At 44.2% G+C, this 20,087-nt stretch overlaps 1 protein-coding gene across 1 annotated transcript; it reads left to right on the plus strand.

Moving 5' to 3' along the window:
* The first annotated feature begins 391 nt into the window (after nucleotides 1-391).
* On the plus strand, nucleotides 392-1,657 carry LOC141022010 (uncharacterized). Its single transcript, XM_073497883.1, has 2 exons — nucleotides 392-639; nucleotides 1,237-1,657. The coding sequence occupies exons 1-2, from the start codon at nucleotides 392-394 to the stop codon at nucleotides 1,655-1,657; spliced, it is 669 nt and encodes a 222-aa protein (XP_073353984.1).
* Nucleotides 1,658-20,087: the final 18,430 nt, after the last annotated feature.

Genomic DNA, 20,087 nt, shown 5'->3' on the forward strand with positions numbered 1-20,087 from the left:
TAGTACTCAGAGAGTATCGGTTGTGGGTCCACATGTGTGAAGTTTGTGCAGCATTGGTCGTGTGGTAGTAGCGGCGTGCGTCGGGAAAAGGTGGGAGCAATAGCATTTGTTACATGCTTAATCGGACGAGTTGACGGTTGCTTTTTCCCGGCAACCGCGAGCACTGCCACTCGGCGGTTGCCTAGACGCACAGCAACAACGAGCGCATGTCTTCCGCCCTCACTACCACGATGAGGCCGCGTCCAACCGCCTTCTCCACGACCCAGACCTTGGCACAAAGGGCAACTACGCTTCCATAGCCGCTCAATCCCGAAAACACTATTGCCGTTCCATCTCAACTAGCATCTCCTCACAATCTCTGTGTCAAGGCGGCCATCCCTGGAGGAGGATAATGGTGGAGGAACCATCTGCCAAGCGTCCTCGTGGCGAGATGTCCGACCAGAGCACCGAGGTCGACGACGTTCAGGTCCCCGGTCAGAAGCACGACTACAAAGTGCACCTCAAGGAGGTTGACATCCACGGCAAGGGAAAGCTGGATGTCGTATGCACCAGCAATCCCGAGGAAGCCGACAAGATGATCAGCAGGATCCTGAAGAGGGTTTGCGGCTTGTACCCTCAGTACATCGGCGTTGATGTCGAGTATACCAGGGAGGACGAACCTCCGCAGAGGGCAGCGGTTCTATAGTTATGCGTGGAGGAACTCTGTTTGGTATATCACATCACCGCGGCAACAAAATGGTGAACCATCCTACAGTTTCAACCTCTCCATGCTTCTGTTTAATTAGCTTTTCACCCTGAAATTTGATTAAATTGGTTTATTGACTTGATGTATCAGTGAAGTTTCTGAAGTAGATGCAGCAGAATAGATTTTGAACTTGAGTCACCAGATCAGTTTATGTATTTGATGCACTAGATTAATTTATGGATTTGATGTACGAGATTATTTTCTGAACTTGATGTTCTAGTGTACTTTCTGTTCTAGTGTAGTTTCTATATTTCATGTTCTAGTGTAGTTCAGTTTCTTGAATTGATGTGTTAACGTGGCTAAGAAGTAGCTAGGTAATTGATTCAAGTGTAAATACCAAAAATAAAAATAACATGCTGTGCTTGTATTTTATTTCTGAACTCTGCGTAGCAGTTTCTGAAATTTTTTCGTCCCTGAATTATACGTACTATATAAGCATGTACTTGATCGATACTTGATGGATCCACCTTAAATGTGTCATCCCCCTGCAGGCCCAAGAGCCTGCGCCCGTTCCTAAATGAGGACAGGTTCTACACCTTTGTCGGCTTCAGTATTGAAGGTGGCAAAGAGATGCTGCGAAGTTCTGGTTTGGAGATCAACCCTGACAAGTACATCGACATCCAGCACAAATGGAGAGTTCCTTTCAAGGGAAGAAAGCGGTACCACTCTTTGGCTGATGTTGCAGGGAGCGTGATCCACCCATTCTACAAACAGATGAAGGATAAGATTGATAGGCTTGAAGACCATAATCTGTGGGGGATCAGCCCACTGCCAAATTACCTCATTGAGTATGCAGCCATAGATGCGTACGCCACCTACGAGTCGTGGAAGAGAATTGAAAACATCAGAGAAGGTCTGGAGAGTGCAAAAGAGGTAGAGAAGAATTATGACGATCCTTACTACGGATACTAGTGATGACGAAAACATAGAAAACTGGTCGTGGAGTTGCTTGTGTTTATGCTTGTCCTTTCTATTGTATCAGGTTCGTAGTTTACTTCTGTTAGCACGAAGCAGTTTCTAATGTCATCTGTATCAGGTTAAACAAGTTTCCTTATGTTAAGTTGTAGTTTTTTTATGTGATTGAGAAAGTTATTTAGCTTGCTAAGTACTATGTTTATTCAGCAATCATGTGATTTTGAAGTAGTAATGTTGCTTTTTACTCTAAGAACAACAAAATGCAAAGCAGTCTTTTTGCGCTGAGTACAGTTTAGTTGTGCACACAAGCGCAGCTTCTTGAGGAGTGGCAGGAGTGGTATGGGTCGGAATACGCAGTTAGTGAGGCACAGGTTTGCAGTCTCTAGAGTCACCGGCGTGTGTTACTACAGGGGCCGGAGGCACGTGGATGGAGTAGCAGAGTTGAGCTCCGAATACATAGTTCCAGGGTCACGGTTTGGAAGTGTGCAGAGTCAAGGTTGTGCGACATCATGGGGCATGTAAGAGTCATGGCAAGTGTCATGTGAGAGAGGCACCTGGATCCAGGTACGCAAGGCACGAGATTGCGACTTCTCGATGCACGGGTATCAACGTTGTGGGTGCACAATAGTGTGGTCTCAGAGGCATGTGTTGGAATGCTCGGTTAGAGATGCACTGTTGTGACGTTTGTGAAGAGACATGGGCGTGGTACCGTGACCATGTAAGAGTCGCGGGGCGTGACACGTTAGGCACGTGGATGCAGTTACGGAAGGCACGGAGGTGAAGACCCAAGAGACACGGAAGTGGGGTTTTTGTTGTTGCGAACAGCTATCAATCCTGTGGATGTTCAAAAGTGTGATACCAGAGGCATGCTTCCGAATACGCAGTTAGGGAGTCACGGTTCTGAAGCCTCTAGAGAGTCACGCGTGTCTGGCATCATGGGCATGGAGTGGTGTGGGACTTTGAGATGCATCGTTGGCCCTTAACCCTCTGGATGCATGGTGGTGTGGTCAAAGAGGCTTGCTTGCTAATACTGAGGTAGGAAGGCACCATTGTGGATGCACAGGTGTGAGGTCTCTAACAACGCGAGTGGGTGGCACCACATGCATTTGTTTGAATACTCATTTAGAGAGTCACGTTTGTACTCACGCCAGACTCATGCTGTTGGTTGGTGGCATTCGGCAGCACACGGTTTCAGAAAGGGGGAATGTTTGTGAAACATCAAAGTCACCGGCGGTCACGCGTGAGTAGTATGTAGAGTCACGGCGTGTCGACGTGACGCACATATGTCTAGGGATGGACTTGGGGCTTTATGGGGCATGGTCATCAACCGCTTGAATTGATAGTTGTGAAGTGTCTAGGGGCACCAGCTTGTGTTCGAATGCTTGGTTACTGAAGAATCAAGGAACTACATCAATAAAAATAGTCTATTGCATCATTATTACAGTATTTTGTGCGGTTAAACCGTCTTCTAATGTTTCGATGGAGCTAGGCTCGTTCGCTTATCAATAACTTTTTATTCCGTGATGTCGTCGTAGATCTTTCTAATCTCATCGCCCATTTCGCTGGGTTCGATTGTATTCTGATCGCTAAATAGTAGCTTGCACAGTTGTTGTGCTTTCCATTGTTTAGTGCCATCCTATAAAAAGTTCAGTGATAAAAGGAGAAAAACCACATCAGTATTAGGTCATGCAGTTGTATGATATCTAGCAGATTTATTGCGAGTTTTAAGCGAAAACTTACGTCGAAATTATCTATCTCTTCGAAGAAGTGGTTGCCATCAAAGAGATGCGCGAACCTTAGAACAGCAAACGGGGTTTCACCTTTGTTCACCTTTGGAACGCCCTGTAAAAATTCAACATCCCATCTAGTCTTTTCCTTTTCAAATTTTTCACCCAGTAATATTTCGTATACTTCTTTAAACCTGGGAACCTGGGAATTGCATTTTGTTTTAGTTTTAGAGAGACATGTAGTGTAATTTGTAAAACTGAAAGATGGCGTTATTTACAATTCTTACCAATTTGTCTTTATGGTTGTGGTATTTGTTATGCTCCTTTTCTTTGATGGCTTCGTTGTTTTCCATGTTAGCAATCTGCTTAATTAGTTTGCCATCATGCACGTGTCGATCATGTTGATTTTTCAGGTATTCTTGCTTCTTCAATTCTTCAAGAGAGGTTTCTTCAGGTTCGATGATTTGAAGCTTCCTTCTATATCTGTCGAGCACCAATAGTGTGTATTGGTCTTCCTTTTCAAATGGCATGAATACCTGTGGCACAAAAGTTTTATTGTTAGAGGAGAGTTTAGAATATAGTATTCTGTTTGATATGCTTATTTTTATTTTGTTGTATGGAAAACGCTATTACCATTTGTGCTGTTTTGAGCTTCTCTGATTGACATTTCTTAAGGAACAAAGGAACCAGGACATCCTTTTCTCATGTGAAATCATCTATGAAGTTCTTCATAGATTTTCTTTTATCCTTTAAACCCAGAATGTGCTGCAGGCAACAAATAAAAAACGATAAAAACGAGTTAGAAAAAATAGATCGGTACCAAGAGATTAAACAATAGTTCGAAAAAGATGAGTTTATATGATCACTGTGATTTTTTTTGAAATTTACCTCTGCAAAGCTTGGGCCTAATAATAGTCTATGTCTTTTGTGTATAGTTTGGCTGCTGCTTTCCCATGCTTCTGCTAACTCATCGAGCACCTTCTTTTCCATTCCTTGACGTTTTTTCTTGTTTGCAAGCCCAAATATTTCCTTTAGCTTTGATCCAGTAAGAGTTGTGCTTTTGCTCTGTGGTTGATCTCTCGAGAATACTACTTTTCTGCTTACATACAGGGCAGTAGAAGAATTTTTTGTTGAGAAAGTCATTAACTAAGTAAGCTGATAAACAGGAATTTAAGGTTCTTTCCAGTTTCCTTTCTGATTTGTGTGATTGCTGCCTAACTTTAACTAATTTGAGGTGTAAAAGGAACCAAGTTACCTTTTGCATTCATCCTGCCATGTGTCACTCATGACTATGTTGTAGAGCTCGTTTGCCTTATCCACGTGTAGAAACGAATGCCGGTGTTGCGCGTATTTCTTGCTGCTCTTCGATTGATGCCGGTTTTTTTTGTCTCGCTCTGTCAAAGCAGATAAAAAATTATGGCTGTTGTTTCTAAAAGAAATATTTGAAGCTCTAGTAATGTTGACTGATGGTAAAAATGAAAATAGTTATATTACCTTTCATGGGTGAAAAAAGGTTTGTAGTCTCTGGTTTGTAATCTTTGAGTTTTCCAGGAAGTTGATGGTCCTTTATTTGGTTGGTTTTACCGAATATGAGTGTGTATACGTACTCTGGTTTCCATTCGGCATCGACCTTGCTGGGCTGCAGGCATGTGAAAATGTATGGTTTATAGTTACATGTTGTTCACAATTGTTAATAAACTAATTACGGTAATAAAGAAATCAAGTTATTTGACGTGTATGTAGTGGTAACTTACATGAAAACCCTCTCTGTCCTTGACCAGTTCTTTCCATTATAGTATTTCGCAAATTGGGCTGTGAAGTGACCGCATTGTGTTCCTTCTTGCTTTGGTGTGCAGACCCTGTGAGGCCTTTCTGCTATCCTTTCCCAGTCTGGTTCGTTCTTGTGTTTTAGTCCGTGGTGCTTGTGTTATTGCATTATGGTTTTGTTGTTTGGGTGCGGCATTGAGGAAAGTAAGAGTATCATACTATCATGAGGAAAAGAGGAAATCAATGTATAAAAAGTACGTACCAGTTCTTCTCGATGCACGTGGTGTTGACTCCAAGACAAATCGGCGTAGTTTACATAGTTCAGTGAGTCAAGGATGTCGATCCTATCTCTGTACTTGTTCAGTACATAGAGCGTGTAGTGGTTGTTTGTGTGATGAGGTATCATGATCTACGTTGAGAGAGGAGATCATTGTTGATGTAAAAATTGAATTTCATTTTATCATTGAAGCTCAAAGAGAATAGGTCATGTGCTAAGTAATAATACTGAACTTACCATCTTCGAATGGAGGATGTCTTTACCTCCCACGAGGAGTTCAAATCTTTTTGTGCTTCGTCCTCGTTGAATTCTGATAGCTCTCGGTTATCATAATTGAGATCGAGCACCAGCTTCAAGAAAGAGAGTGTGTGATTTTAGTTAAATATTCTATCGTAGTAATGGCGGTGCTGTTTTTGTGGGTGAGGTATGTATACATTTGCGAAACCTGAGTACAGTTGTGTCGTCTGGGTTGAATTGTTCTTGTTCTTTCCATTCCTCCAGTAACGCGTTTAGCATGGAGCCCTCCATCTGTGTTTCTTCTTTTCCTGCTTGTTCCATGAAGGATTTTGCTGAAATGCAGTCTTCTCGGTTTGAGCTTTTATATTTATATAGCACTTGTCTGCAAGGAGGGTTTGGAAGTAGGTGAGTGAATTGTTAGTTGGATGTTAGAGAATCTGTAGCTCTCTGTAATTGTTTCCGTGGAACTAGGAGAATCTGCTTACCCTGCGCATTCTCTCTGTTCTTGTCGGCTCATCAGATATCTATAGAGTTGTATGGCCTTTTCTCTCTAAATGAAATCTCCTAGAACAAGTGATGCAACCTTGACTTTCCCAGGTTCCTTGCTTGGTCGTTTGAATGGCCTCTTAATTGAGATTATGTTTGCTGAGCTGATCTCTGATGATTGAATCGTTGAGGGTTTTGGGGATCTTGTTTGTACTCTTGCAAGAAGCCTTGCCTTTTTCTTGTCGTGACCTAACTGCGGCTGCTCGTTAGGCTGCCTAGGTGTTGGTGATTCCTTTTGTGTGCTGTTGTTTTTGATGCTCGGTTCTACTGAGATTGCAGCATCGCGTTTTCTCTGTTCAAGTATCTTTTCTGTTAAATCCTTCTCTTTCTGCTTCTTTTCTTCTTGTGCATGTTTCACCTCGGGTGATGTTCCTGGTTTGCGATCTTCGTCAACAGGGTTCTTGTTCTGTTTGGAAAGCTCTTGTTGGCTAGTTGGTACGCTCTTTGTCCTGTTATCACCTTCTAAAGTAGAGCCTGTTATGTCTTCTGTCTTTTTATCTGGGGGTGATCTGTCTGGTTCTATCGGTGGATCTTTCTGTTCGTCTTCCTTTTGTAAATCAGTGTCTGGCTGCGCGTGTTGTTCCCTCTGTAAACCAGCATCTGTCTGGGCTTGTTCTTCCGGAGTGCTTCTTCAGACGCTTTGGTGGTATCCTTGCTGCTCACATGATAATCTTCTTTCTCCTCATCGCTGCTTGTGTCATTAATGTCAATAACTTGTATCTCTTGAGCGCTCGTCCCAATGTGCTCGGGAGTTGGAGGAATCTCTTCTTGAATTATGTCACAATGTATTCGTTGCATTTCACTTCTTCCATATCGACCTCAGAGTTCAGCATATCTGTTAAAATAAAAAATAAAAAATTATTGGTGTGTCTCTGAAAATTATATAAGTAGAATTTTACTTTGTTGTCTTCAGAAAAAGAAACCTTTGGTGTAGTTGATTAATGACAGTGCGGCCGTATCTCTGTATTGGCTGATTATTTGATAGAGAATTTTCTTCCTCAACTCCGGGACTTGTTCTTCTGTTAGGTACACTGTTTCTCCACCGTCGGTGTAGTGCTTTGCGTTCATGAACATATAGAACGCACAGTCGAGTCTGCAGGTAGAAGGATGATCGGTTATTGTCGTTGTCCAAAGATGGTTGGGCAGTTTAGGTGAAGTTGTCCTAACGTCCTATGTTTTTTATGGATTGCATTAATAATTTAATTGTTACAGTGAGTAAGGAAAAGGAGAAAGGTTTGTAGTGCTTATGTTCCTCCCTGAAGTGGCACCTGCATTTTGACCTTTTCGAAATGGTCAATACTACTTGGAGACAGCTGGAGCAATTTGCTTACTTGCTTCCATATCCTCTTTACTCTGCTTGTTACTGTGTTGAAGTAATCCATTGTGCCTTGATATTCATCTGGTAAAGAGTCAAGGAGTTCAAAGCGCTCTTTTTTCATGTTTATTGTAACAACGAAGTAGTGGCCCACAACTCCTTCTCGAACAGGCCCGCCTGTGCAAACTGGTAGAAAGAACTGCAAAATGCAAAATAAATAAATAAGGGATCCTTCTTAGATTTAGTCATGATTTGTTGATCGTTAGACGGAATTGTAGTGCCGAGATTGTATTTCGTATCTGTAACATGAGATGTGCTTACTATGTAAAAATCTTGTAGTTGCTCTCCTTCTTCCAGATCAAGGAATCTTTTAAGCCTTTTAGGCATTGTCTTGTCTCTGACGTGTGCTTCGTCTTTATTTTTGAACTCCAATGGATCTTCGTGGTTGGCCATGTGTATTGATGCCTGCTTTTTTTGCCACATGTGCGTAAAAGAGATTTGTAAATTCAATTGCACAGAAAGGTTGATTGATCGATAGAGTGATATTCATTGTTGAAACTTGAGGTTTACTTACGGTGTTGTATGTTGATAGAATCTTTCTCTTTGTGCCCCTGAATTGCTTTTTCAACATCTATAGCATGACTGCCATGGTTTCGCTGTGCACTGCCTTTCCAGACTTGAAGCTTTCTGCCATGAGGCTCACCGTTACTGTTGATGTCTTTGTATTTATAAAAATCTCGTGCCTGCAACATATATATATTTATATATTTACAGGTATACATGTAAAATGTTTAAGGGAGAAAATCATTGGAAGAATATAATTCGTTGGTGGTAACATGAACTTACCCTTTGTCCTTATTCGCTGTCATGACGTTGTTGTACCGGCGTTCAGTCCCTTCATCTTTTGTGCCTTCTTTGATGGCCAGGTTTTGTATGATCAATGGTTCACGTTCTGTTTGAGTGTCGTCCTGGCTTACCGCCGTGTTTGTGGCGGCAACATCTTTTACAACACAATGTTTCTTGTCTGATGGTGCGGCCTTTTTCTTGTTGTTGTCTGACTTTCTCTCTGGAATGTTTGCTGCATGATCTTCCAATGCACCGTGGCCCTTTGCTTCTTTGCTTGTGTCTGCATGCGTGCCTTGTTGAGGTTTCTGCGTTATCGTGCAAAAGCGTGGTTAAAAAATAATTAAATATGCTCGTTATTTTCATTGTAGTTTAGTGTCCATTCCCTAAGAAAAATACTCAAATGTTTAGTGTGTCTTTGAACGTTTTTTTGCAGCTTCACCTTTTCAGTCGTTTCTGCCGGTGCTGCCTCTTCGAGCTTTTCTTCTTTGAGTGGAGGTTTTTGGAGCTCCTCTGGATCTTTTTCGTTTTGTTCATCCGTGGTGTCGTCGTTTTTGTCTTGGGGCTGTTGAGACATAGAGGTAGGTAAATGAGATTGCATTTGTGTCTTTGTTCACTCAAATATCTAATTTCCTTAAAGCAGGTTATCTCACTTCACCTTTTCAGTCTTTTGCGTCGACATTGGCATCCCTGTTATTTCTTTCTCGGACAGCGAAGGTTTTCTGGCTTGGTCTACGGCGGTTACGCTGTCCGTTGTTGGAAGAACATCTTCTGCTTGTTCCATTCCCTTGTGTTGTTGTGTTTGTTGGTCTTGAATATTGGTGCTCTCCTCTGTTTCTTGCATCTGTAGGAACGCAAAAAAGTAATTAAAATGTGTCTGTGTTTCTTTCTGGTGGGTGCATTTTTTTATATGCTATAGAAAGAGGTTTTGTAGCTTGACCTCTACATTCAATCTCTCTTTTGCTGTTCCTGTCACTTCTTCTCTGTCTTCTGGAGTTTTTGTACATTGTCGAGCGGTAGCAGCACTTTCTTCGCTTCTTGAGGCACATCTTCTGCTTCATTTGTTTCTTTCTTCTGTTCAATCAAAAAATGTAAATAAAGTTTGGACTCCATCTGTGCATGCATAACTTTTTTGTTTTAACGTTGTAGGAGCAGGTGCTGGTAGCTTTACCTCGTTGGTCTTCGATGCTGGTGGCATGTCTTCTCGGTTGTGTTTGTCACGTGAAGACTGCTCTTTGGTCGGCGTACTGGGTACCATTTTAGTCGCCATTTGCCCTTGTTTTTTGGTTTGTTCTGTTTGTACTCCTTGCTGTTCTTCGGCATGACCGTCCTCGTTTGTTTCCTGCGTTTCATGAAAAAGGAAAAGCATGATTCATTGCTTGTAATTCTTGTATTACTGTGACAGGTTGTGCTGGGCAGTACATTTCTTATAAATTTTGGAAAAATGGTTCTTGCTGAATTTTACCTTTGCGCCGGTGGTTGGGATATCTGTTTGTGCGTCCACTTTTTCTTTGCTTTGTATACCAGCCTTGGGTGTGTCACTAGGTGCAGTGTCTGAGGCTTTCTCCCTTGTATCGGTCATCTGAAATGCTCTTGTGCTGAAGAGCTCTTCTATATCTACTTTCTGTTTTGCATGGGCATCCTCTTCTCTTTGCTGTGCTTGTAATACCTGATAGATGAAACAATATGAGTTGACGGTATTCGGGCAAAGTGGGTTTGGAAGTTTTACCTCTTCTTTGTTGTTTTCTTCTTGTTTTTGTGCCGTGTTGTTAACGGTCGATGCTAGATCAGCCCGTGCCTCGTCTGCGGGAGCGTTGATATGATACTTGTTCGACTGAGTGTATATTTTGTTGCAGATTTGTCAGTTAACTCAAGACCGTTTCTAGTTTAGAGAGAAGAGACTTTTTAGAAAGAAGAGACTGATTCTTTGCTGCCTCCGATCCTGTTCGTCTCTTGTACTGCTCCTGTAGACGCTCTTGAGGGAGCATCATCTGTTGTTGGGTTCCTTGTTCTATTGCTTCCATCCTCTTGCTCGGTGTTCTTGACGACATGCTGCTGTTGGCCTTTATGTTTCGGTGGCGTTCTCTTGCCGTCTCCCTGACAGAATCGAAGACAAATTTTTTAAGTTCAAGTTTGAAAGCATCGCTTTCGAGTCACATGGATGATGTATTTTTTCTCATTTACCTGTTTCTCATCTTGATTCTCTGCTTCTGCAGCTACTTTTCTACCTTGTTCTTGCTGTCCTTCGGCACTTGCTGTATTGGTTGATACGTGCTCCTTGCTTTGCTCTTTTTGCACCTTGTTATGTTCTTTTGTCTCCCTCTGGCTAATTCTCGAGGTCTGTGTTCTTGATTTTGTTATTCTTTTCTTCCTTTCATGTTTGTTTTGTTGGTCTTGTTCTTCCTTCTTCCTTTTTCTCCGCGCTCCTGGTTCTGCTGTGGCTGCGACTTCTTTCGTGTGGTTGCCATGTACAAGTGCAGCTGTGGCTCCTGCGTCTGCTCCATCCTGCAACTTCAGCGTCGTCCCTTCTGGTAAGCTCACTCTGCAAACAATGTCCTGAAATTTTCTAAGTTGTTCGAGAGAATCAACCAGGGCCGTTGTTTGTTGCACCACTGAGTTCTTCATGTTTTCATCTAATTCCTCCTCTTGTTCGCTGCATTGGTGTCCAGCCCTGGTTTTTATTCCCGGTATCTGTTTTGTTTCGTCGAGTACTTGTTTCAACGTTTCTTCTATCCTTCTGAATATTTCATATGATCCTGTGCTGGTGCCTGTGACTGGTTCCTTGCTTCCACTCGTGCTGACATGTGCTTCGTCCTGGCGCTTGGTTGGAGGTGGTAGTAGCTTGGTCGTCTGCTGGTGCTCCTGTTGTTGTGCTGGTATCATCTGTATTGAATACGAATGTGTTGCTGTGCTGGCATAGAAGATCCTCTCTGCTGTTCCTTTCCATGTCTGCATTGTTTCGGCAGAATGGAATTGCTTAGACTGGAAACCGTTTTTATAAGGGATAATGCATATATATTCAATAGGGCTATACCTTTATCTTGCCAAATTCATAGTCCTCTGGTTGTGCTTTTTCGTCCCTTTTCATGTCTGCTCTAGCTATTTTCTTTAGGTCACTCTCTTTTAGGTGGTTTGCTCACGGTAATGATGTCTTGTCCATTGTCTTTGCAATCTTGCGCATTTCTATTGTGTCGGTCGGCAGCAGCAGGGAGTCGACGTACATTATTACTGGTCCCTGTGCTAAACCATTGAGATGCTTTTTGTTCTTTTCTTCCTGAGGCAACAACCTGTGCTTCTGCCATATCTTGGCTCCTTCCTTAATACTTTCGACGATTACCTCGCAGAAATCCATCTTTGCCATTTCTGGATAGTCCAAGTCCTTGACCATAATGGCTTGTTTGCTGAAGGTAGGGAGGTTGTTCCACAGACAACGTTGTGGAAAAAAATAAGGAAAAACATTTTAACTGATTTCCTGTTTGATTGTTCGTCATCTACTTTCACCAATTTTTGTAGTTCTTTAAACAGATCGTCGTGATGGAAATCCATTTTCTTGAGGCCAAGTTCTGTGATCAGTTCTTTCATTGAAGTTGGGCTCTTCTCTGGCCTTGGTGCTGACTTTTCCGTGCCGTTTGGGTATCCAAACACCTTGTGTATAGCTTCCTTGGTAATCTTGATTTCTTTCAGCTGATCAGCATCACCGAATGTTATTGTCATTCTTTCTGTGTCCAGGTTGTCGGAGATGTGTGCTGCAAGCGGTTTGCAGATGGAGCGCTTTATTTGGCATTCCTCTATGCTTCCAAACCCGGCCGTCCTAACATCTTGCCGGTGACGTTCTTCTAGTAAGTTCCATGCTCTATTGACCTAATCAAATGCTGCTCCTGCCTTGATTTCGCATTTGTCCTTAGTTGTTGTTGCCTCATGTTCATCATCCGTTCTTGCTGCCAATTCTTTTCCACTTGTCTTTATCCTCTTTGTCCGCTTCTGTCTTGGTTTTCCCTGTGTAGAAAAAGAGTGTTTTGTTATAGAGGATGGTTTGGTTTTCATGGGTGAAAAGCGGTAGGAAAAATCTGTAGAGAAAATGTGTTTTACATCATTGTTGCTGTCCTCTGCGGCGCCACCATTGTCCCCTGCGGCGTCATCACCCTCTGCATGAATGAGATCATCATCATGTTTTGTGCCATTGTCGTCATCGGCAGCATCACACTCTGACTCTTTGCTGGCATCATCCTCGTCTTCTTCCAACCGTTGTCTTTTGTTTTTCTTCTTGGTTTTAGTTAGTTCATTCTTGACCCCTGTAACTGCTGGCGGGAGCAGCATTAGAGGTCTTGGCTGCTGCTGCTACAAGGTAGCACTGTCGCTGATGAGTTGAGTTTTGTCCTTTATCTTTTGTCTTTTTGTTCTAGGAGGAACGGCAGTCTTCGTTTCTGATGGCCTCTCTTTTTGTAGCTCCCTGCTCGAAGTTGGTGCTGGCACTTGCTCAGGTGCTTCGTTGTCCATGTTCTGCTTCGTTCTTTTTTCTGACGGGTCAGGAGAGATGAGTGGTTTTTCTGGATATGCACTATTAAGTTCAGACAAAATCGTTTCAATATCTCCTTCTGCACATCCGTCACCTGCACGATGATTATGTAACAAAAGGATTACATAGCAAAATCGAAATAAATGGGATATAGTTTTAAAACCATGTCTTCCACGACTGCACAAAAAGAATCTGAAACTTAATCTACATAGATTCATAAGATAGCCCTTTTCTTTCATTTCCTGAGCTAAAAAGGCGATCAATCCATTGTTTTCTTGTTATATCGAGTCTTCCTCCTAACTCTTGGTTTGGCCAATCAGTGATGGAAATTAGGGTCAGGTGTGAGCAGTATGGCTGCTATCAAGTCCATATCAGTGAGGGGAAGTCTTTTTTATAGGGAAAAACACTACAAATGATATTCTCTAAATATAATTGTAAGGTTTAGAGGGTACGATAAAATGTTCTCGAATGAATAATGATACACATAGTGTGTGAAAAATTTCATCGAAGTGTAATTTCCCAAGATTGTGTGGACGTAAGTGGTTAACTTACTGCTGCTGCTACATAGTTTTAGTTATATGGTTTGTGTGAGCCTTTTATAGTACCTTGCTGCACGGCAGGCTGTTCTGCAGGTACCCTGTTTTCCTTATTACCATTCCTTGCTGCGTAAAAATGCCCAGGCGTTAGCAGCAGTAGAAGCAAAATTTAATTTCACAGCAAAAAGAGGAGATGCATCCCATGGACAAAAAACGGCACTGTCGGAGAGGCACAGATTGTTTCACGCTATAAGCACACAACTAGATCTATTATTGGAGCACGGATGTTGATATGAGAGAGGCACATAATTTGAAACAGATACAATCAACGGATATATAGAATCTCCTGTAAATAGCAGGTTTTGAATTTAAGGATGCTCTCATGGTTTGAATATAGAGCGGTGTCCTAGATAGTTCTTGCATGCACAATACGTTTTAGGCAAATATCTTGCGAGCAGATTTCTGTGGCGGATAGTGGTAGCATCCTATTGCACGCGTGTCTACCTTATTTCAATTTTGCTAGAAAAGTCTAAACATACTTTTTGGAAACGCGGTTTTGTGTGGCGGTTAGGGTTCATGTCCGTCAAAAAGGGGGAAAATCGCTTTGATCGAACTGTGGTAATGGAATGTAATGGATTAATATTTTTTTACCTTCGATTGCTTGTGAGGGATTCGTCGCATCCATCGGCTGCTTTTTCTCCTTGCTCTCTGTTGGTACCTCCGCCGCGAGCAGGGGTCGTCGCCGTCAGTTGCCGCTGCCGCCGGGAGAGGTTTTTGATGCTTTCGCGGGCACCCACCGACTGTCTGTATCTCGAAGTGGATGGCGGCTGGTGGGTGAGGCGAACGCGATTTGGATTTTTGGTTGGTCTGCTGGATTGGACAATGCGGGCAGAAGGAGAGAGGAGGGTGTTCGAGAGAGGGGAACTGGTGAAGTGTTCGAGATTTTTGGTGCGAAAGCAAAAGGAAGAAATGAGTGGAGGGAGAGAGGGAAATGGTCGAACCGTCGCGAATCTTCGACCGTCCGGTTTCACATCAAGATTGGTGTAACTTTCTGTGGGCTTCGATGGGCTTGTTTTTTTCCTTGCTTGCTCAACTGCGGGAGCGTTTTTTTATTTTATTGTGGTGACATCCACGTGGGCATGGTTTGGTGTTACCCAGAGTCAAGTTCGTGCCTGCGCGTGTTACAGACATTTTCTATGACGTTCCACGATGAGGCGCATGGAAGTGAGGCCACCAGTGCTCACCCTCCTATGGAAATGGCGAAGCGTCTCGAATCTTCGACCGTCCGTTTGGACATCAAGATTGGTGAAACTTTCTGTGTACTTCCATGAGCTTGTTTTTTGCTTGCCATCTTAACTGTTAGTCGGTGGGATGTTAGCATTTTTTTCATTTTAGTGTTTTTGTGTGATCCACAGGGGCATGGCTTGGCGTTACTCAGAGTTACGTTCATGGTTCTTTGTGTTCCAAACGATTCCGCTCGCCAGTTCATTTGGACAGGCATGGACATGAACTCATGGGAAGCATGTTAACGCATTGGTCAGAGTCAAGTTACCACGGTTGTATGCTTTTGGTATTTCCAAATGATTCCGCTCGCTCGTTCTCTTGGAGAGGAATGGACGTGAAAACGGCGGGGGCAAGTATTGTTATTAGCCAGAGTCACGTTTGTCCACGCGTGTGTTACATGCATTTTCTCTGGCGAGTCACTTTGAGGTGCGTGGAAGTGAAGCCGAGTTGGCACTATGTTTCCAATGCAACAGGCACACTCCTGACGCTGTGTATGGAAATGTTTTCCTTGTCAACTCATTCTTTTTTTGTGGAGAGTCGCGGTGGTGTGTTCCAAGGAGGCACTGTTTGTTATTAGAGAGAGTCACGTTTCATGGTTCTTTGTGTTCCAAACGATTCCGCTCGCCAGTTCATTTGGAGAGGCATGTACATGAACTCATGGGAACCATGTTAATGCATTGGTCAGAGTCAAGTTATCACGGTTGTATGCTTTTAGTATTTCCAAATGATTCCGCTCACTCGTTCTCTTGGAGAGGAATGGACGTGAAAACGGCGGAGGCAAGTATTGTTATTAGCCAGAGTCACATTTGTCCACGCGGGTGTTACATGCATTTTCTCTGGCGAGTCACTGTGAGGTGCGTAGAAGTGAAGCCGAGTTGGCACTGTGTTGCTAATGCAACAGGCACACTACTGACGTTGTGTATGGAAATGTTTTCCTTCCTTTTTTATGGAGAGTCGCGGTGGTGCGTTCCAGGGAGGCACTGTTTGTTATTAGAGAGAGTCACGTTTCGTGGTTCTTTGTGTTCCAAACGATTCTGCTCGCCAGTTCATTTGGAGAGGCATGAACATGAACTCATGCGAAGCATGTTAACGCATTGGTCAGAGTCAAGTTACCACGGTTGTATGCTTTTGGTATTTCCAAATGATTCCGGTCGCTCGTTCTCTTGGAGAGCAATGGACGTGAAAACGGCGGGGACAAGTATTGTTATTAGCTAGAGTCACGTTTGTCCACGCGTGTGTTACATGCATTTTCTCTGGCGAGTCACTGTGAGGTGCGTGGAAGTGAAGCCGAGTTGGCATTGTGTTGCTAATGCAACAGGCAGACTACTGACGCTTTGTATGGAAATGTTTTCCTTGTCAACTCGTTCCTTTTTTGTGGAGAGTCGCGGTGGTGCGTTCCAGGGAGGCACTATTTGTTATTAAAGAGTGTCACGTTCGTGCCTGCGTGTGTTACGGATGTTTTCACTAAGGTGTCACCTCGAGAAGCGTGCAAGTTAATTCGCGGATATAGTAAGATTTTGATATAAATATCATTTCAAAAAAATGGCAATGGATAATAGTATGAATTCGACAGTAATTTCTCTGGAATACACACAGACGTACACAGTAAGTTAACTGTGTTTGAGATGTTTTTTATTGAATATGTACGGACCATTTGAAAGAAGTTGAGTGGTTGAAGTGTGGACGAACGCACGGGGAGACGAAATGATAGTACTTGTGTTTCCCAGGCGTGCAGAGTTCGAGGTATTTAAGAGAGATTGTGAGAATTTGAGGCGTCGGTTACTCTGTTTGACCGTCTGACTGGTGTGCATGTGTTATAAAAAGGTACCTACTCATGGAACACTCCACGTCCACAATTCTCCAGAGAGAGGCACCTCTTTCTAGCTGGTAGCTCCTTGCTTGCGCCATGGCAGGTAAGAGGGGTTCTGGGTGTTCAAGCAACCACGCAGCGAGGACCAAAGCCGCGGAAAGAAGGGAGAGGTGTCGCCGCTACGCTGTAGCGGCGGCAGGGATATCCTGCCCCGTTGCCCAGGTGTCCAACGATCTCTCGCGTGGAGGCGAATCCTCCCACAAGCGCATTCACCATGGAGACGATCTCGGCAAGATGGCAGTACCGAATTCCTTAGCCAGCGACGAGGTGCTCGATGAGCTAATTAAGCAGCAGCAGTTCATCGCTCGCCTGGAGAAGTTGGTGCAGCAGAGCAATGCCTCTGTGGAGAAGTCCACTGGTCTCATATTTCGATCTCTGTGTGAGAATGAGAAGCTTCTCAAAGAGCTCCACCAGAAGGATCAGGAGGCCGCCCGCTTGAAGAATCTGTATGAGCAGAGCCATGCGTTGGTGCAGAAGCTGTCGGGCGAAGTGGAGCAGCTTATGGATGAGAAGGCGGAGGTCCTCATCAAGTACAAGAGCCTGGTTGAGGATTCGTATGCTGCCGTGAAGGAAGGTCATGAGGCGACGAAGAAGCAGATTGAGGATGCGCTCGCCCATCAGCCGATCAAGAACGTTGCTAGAGTGTAGGCAGAGAGCTTGAAGCGTGTGTTTTTTTGTTGCGTTGGGGCATGTGGCCTTTTGTACTTACATGAATCTGTAAAGCATTTATGCATTGCATTGTCGTCGTGTTGTTTCGTTCGTTGGTACATGTAGATGAGTAGGCTCTGGGCATGGATGTCGCTTGTTAGCATCGGTCGTGAAGTGAATACAGCCGCGATTCTGTACCAGGCAGCGACATGAGTTCTGTACTGACAATGGCGTGGACGTTCGTGGTACTGTTAAGGGTCACAGGCACGGGCGTGAAGCACTAAGAGGCATGTTGCCGTATAATATGGAGTCACGCTCCCCTGTGTTTTTGTTCCGAGTGCTTCCATCAGACTCTATCAGAAGGAGAGGGACGGCCGGTGAGGCATAGCTTTTCATTACGCACAGTCACATTCGTTTCTTTAAGCCAGCGGAATGGGTTGAGACGCCAAAACTTACTGTTGACTCTGTTGTTAAAAGCTTGTTTCCTTGTTTTCAAAAGCACAGTCACGCTTCTTTCTTGATGTTTCGTATATTACTCGATAGAGGCGTGGACTCGATTAGATGGAGAGGCACGGGCATGGTGTGGTGTTATATAGAGTCACGCTCGTCTGTGTTTGCGTTCCGAATAATTCCGTTGACTCAATCAGATGGAAACCCAGCGGAAAGGCACCGTTTGGTCTTACTCACAGTCACGTTCGTTTCTTTAATTGCGGAAACCCATCGGAAAGGGTTCAGGTGTGAACACTCACTGTTTACTCGGTGAGGCACGGAATGACTTGTTCGAGAGAAGCTGCTGTGGTGTATTCTTTGCACGGTGGTGGGTCCCAGGAAGTGACGCGTGGTATTGTGAAGAGTCACGTTATGTTGTTTTTGTGTTCCAAATGATTCCGTTGAACTGTTCGCAACGGCAGGCATATCCGTGCAGCGCGAAGAGGCATGGTTATGCTTTACCAAGAGTCACATCCCTGCGTTTATCGCAGAAACCCAACGGTTCGACGGGCGTCTCTTCGTACCTCGGGAGTGAACGCCATGTGGCGCCGCTCCAGAAACCTAATGGTCCGACGGGCGTCTCCTTCGGCGACGCCGCTCTGGCTCGTCGCCCGAGGCCAGGCTCCGGCTATTTAAGGTAGACGGACGAAGTCTTGAAACCCTAGCCACATTCTACTCCTCCCTTTGTCCGCCGCCAGGCCTTCCATTCCTCTTTCTCATCTCTATTCACTGACCATCTCCGCCATGGCTGGGCAGAAGGAGACTACTCCAGACCGCCGTGCCCTATCGCGAGAGGAGATCCCGGCTCGTGAGGGTTCCTCGTCTGTAAGTTCACCCTGTTTCTGCTTCTCCTTCATTCGTTTTTTGTTTCTTTCGGCTGCTTGTATTTAGTTTGTGAAACATGAATTATTGTGGTCAGCTGACTCCTAATTTGATGTGGGTGTGTCTTGCTGATACTGATTTATAGTCAGTTGGAGCTACTCTCATTAACCTGGTCAATGGGATGAATGCCTTGGTTTCACTTGCAAAGGTTGACAGAACGTACAAGGAGTTGCTGGAGGTCACCTACGAGTGGCAGCAGTTCTACCAGGAAACAAGAGAAGATTTGGAGAAGGCCAATGCCACGATCGTAGAAATTACGGCTGTGAGGAGCAATCTCCTTGAAGAGCACACCCGGTCGTTGCAGGAATCGGCCGCAGCTGTGAAGTGACATGACGAGAATATGAAGGCGCTGAAGGAGGAGATTGATGAACTACGCCGGGAGCAAACCAGCAACAAGGTCGGTGGGGACTAGGTATACAGCAGCGTCCCTAGCTGTTGTGTGCGTCTGGTGTTGTTAAGCAGTGGAGTGGAGTTTCTTACCTTGTCTTGTGAAATTTTGCTGTCAGCTACCTTGCTAACAAAATGTATTTTGGTTTCGAGTATCATTGTAATTAGGCGCCGTTACTTATGATGCACAGGACGTGAAGTCTCTGCAGCCACGGTTGTGAACCTAGTATTGTAATGACTTGCGTACTGATGTAGGCGTGTATGTTCGTGGCTTTTGTGTGTTGCAGTGTTTCGGGTCACGGACACGGGCTTGCACCCCACAAATTCATGGTGTGGTTTTATATAGAGTCACGTTCGCCTATATTTGTGTTCGAAATGATTCCGTTGACTCGTTCAGAAAAATAGGCACGTAAGCAGGTGAATCCCATGGGGGGCATGGTTTCGTCTTTCGCATAGTCACGTTCGTACGTTTATCATGGAAAGAAAGCAGAATGGGTTTAGATGTTAACGCTAGCTGTTTACTTTGTGAGTGGCCGATTCGAGAGTCGAGTTGTTTAAAAGCGTAAGTTCCTTGTTTTTAAAAGCCACGGTTCTGTACTGAGTTGCGTCGCGCTTCTTTTATTAGAAGCACGGGGGTGAAGTGAATACAACCGCGGTTCTGTACCAGCCAGCGACATGAGTTGTGTACTGACAATGGCGTGGACGTTCGTGGTAATGTTAAGGCTCACAGCCACGGGCGTGAAGCTCTAAGAGGCATGGTGCCGTATTATATAGAGTCACGTTCCCCTGCGTTTCTGTTCCGAGTGCTTCCGTCGACTCGATCAGAAGGAGACGCACGGCCGGTGAGCCCACAGAGGCATAGCTTTGCATTACGCACAGTCACGTTCGTTTCTTTAACCCAGCGGAATGGGTTGAGACGCCAACACTTATTGTTCAATCTGTGAGGCACCGAATGGCCTATGTGATAGACGCTGTTTTTAAAAGTTTGTTTCCTTGTTTTCAAAAGCACAGTCACGCTTCTTTCTTGATGTTTCGTATATTACTCGATAGAGGCGTGGACTCGTTTAGATGGGAGAGGTACGGGCATGGTGTGGTATTATATA

Source organism: Aegilops tauschii, chromosome 4 (genome assembly GCF_002575655.3).
Source record: "Aegilops tauschii subsp. strangulata cultivar AL8/78 chromosome 4, Aet v6.0, whole genome shotgun sequence".
NCBI lineage: Eukaryota > Viridiplantae > Streptophyta > Magnoliopsida > Poales > Poaceae > Aegilops > Aegilops tauschii.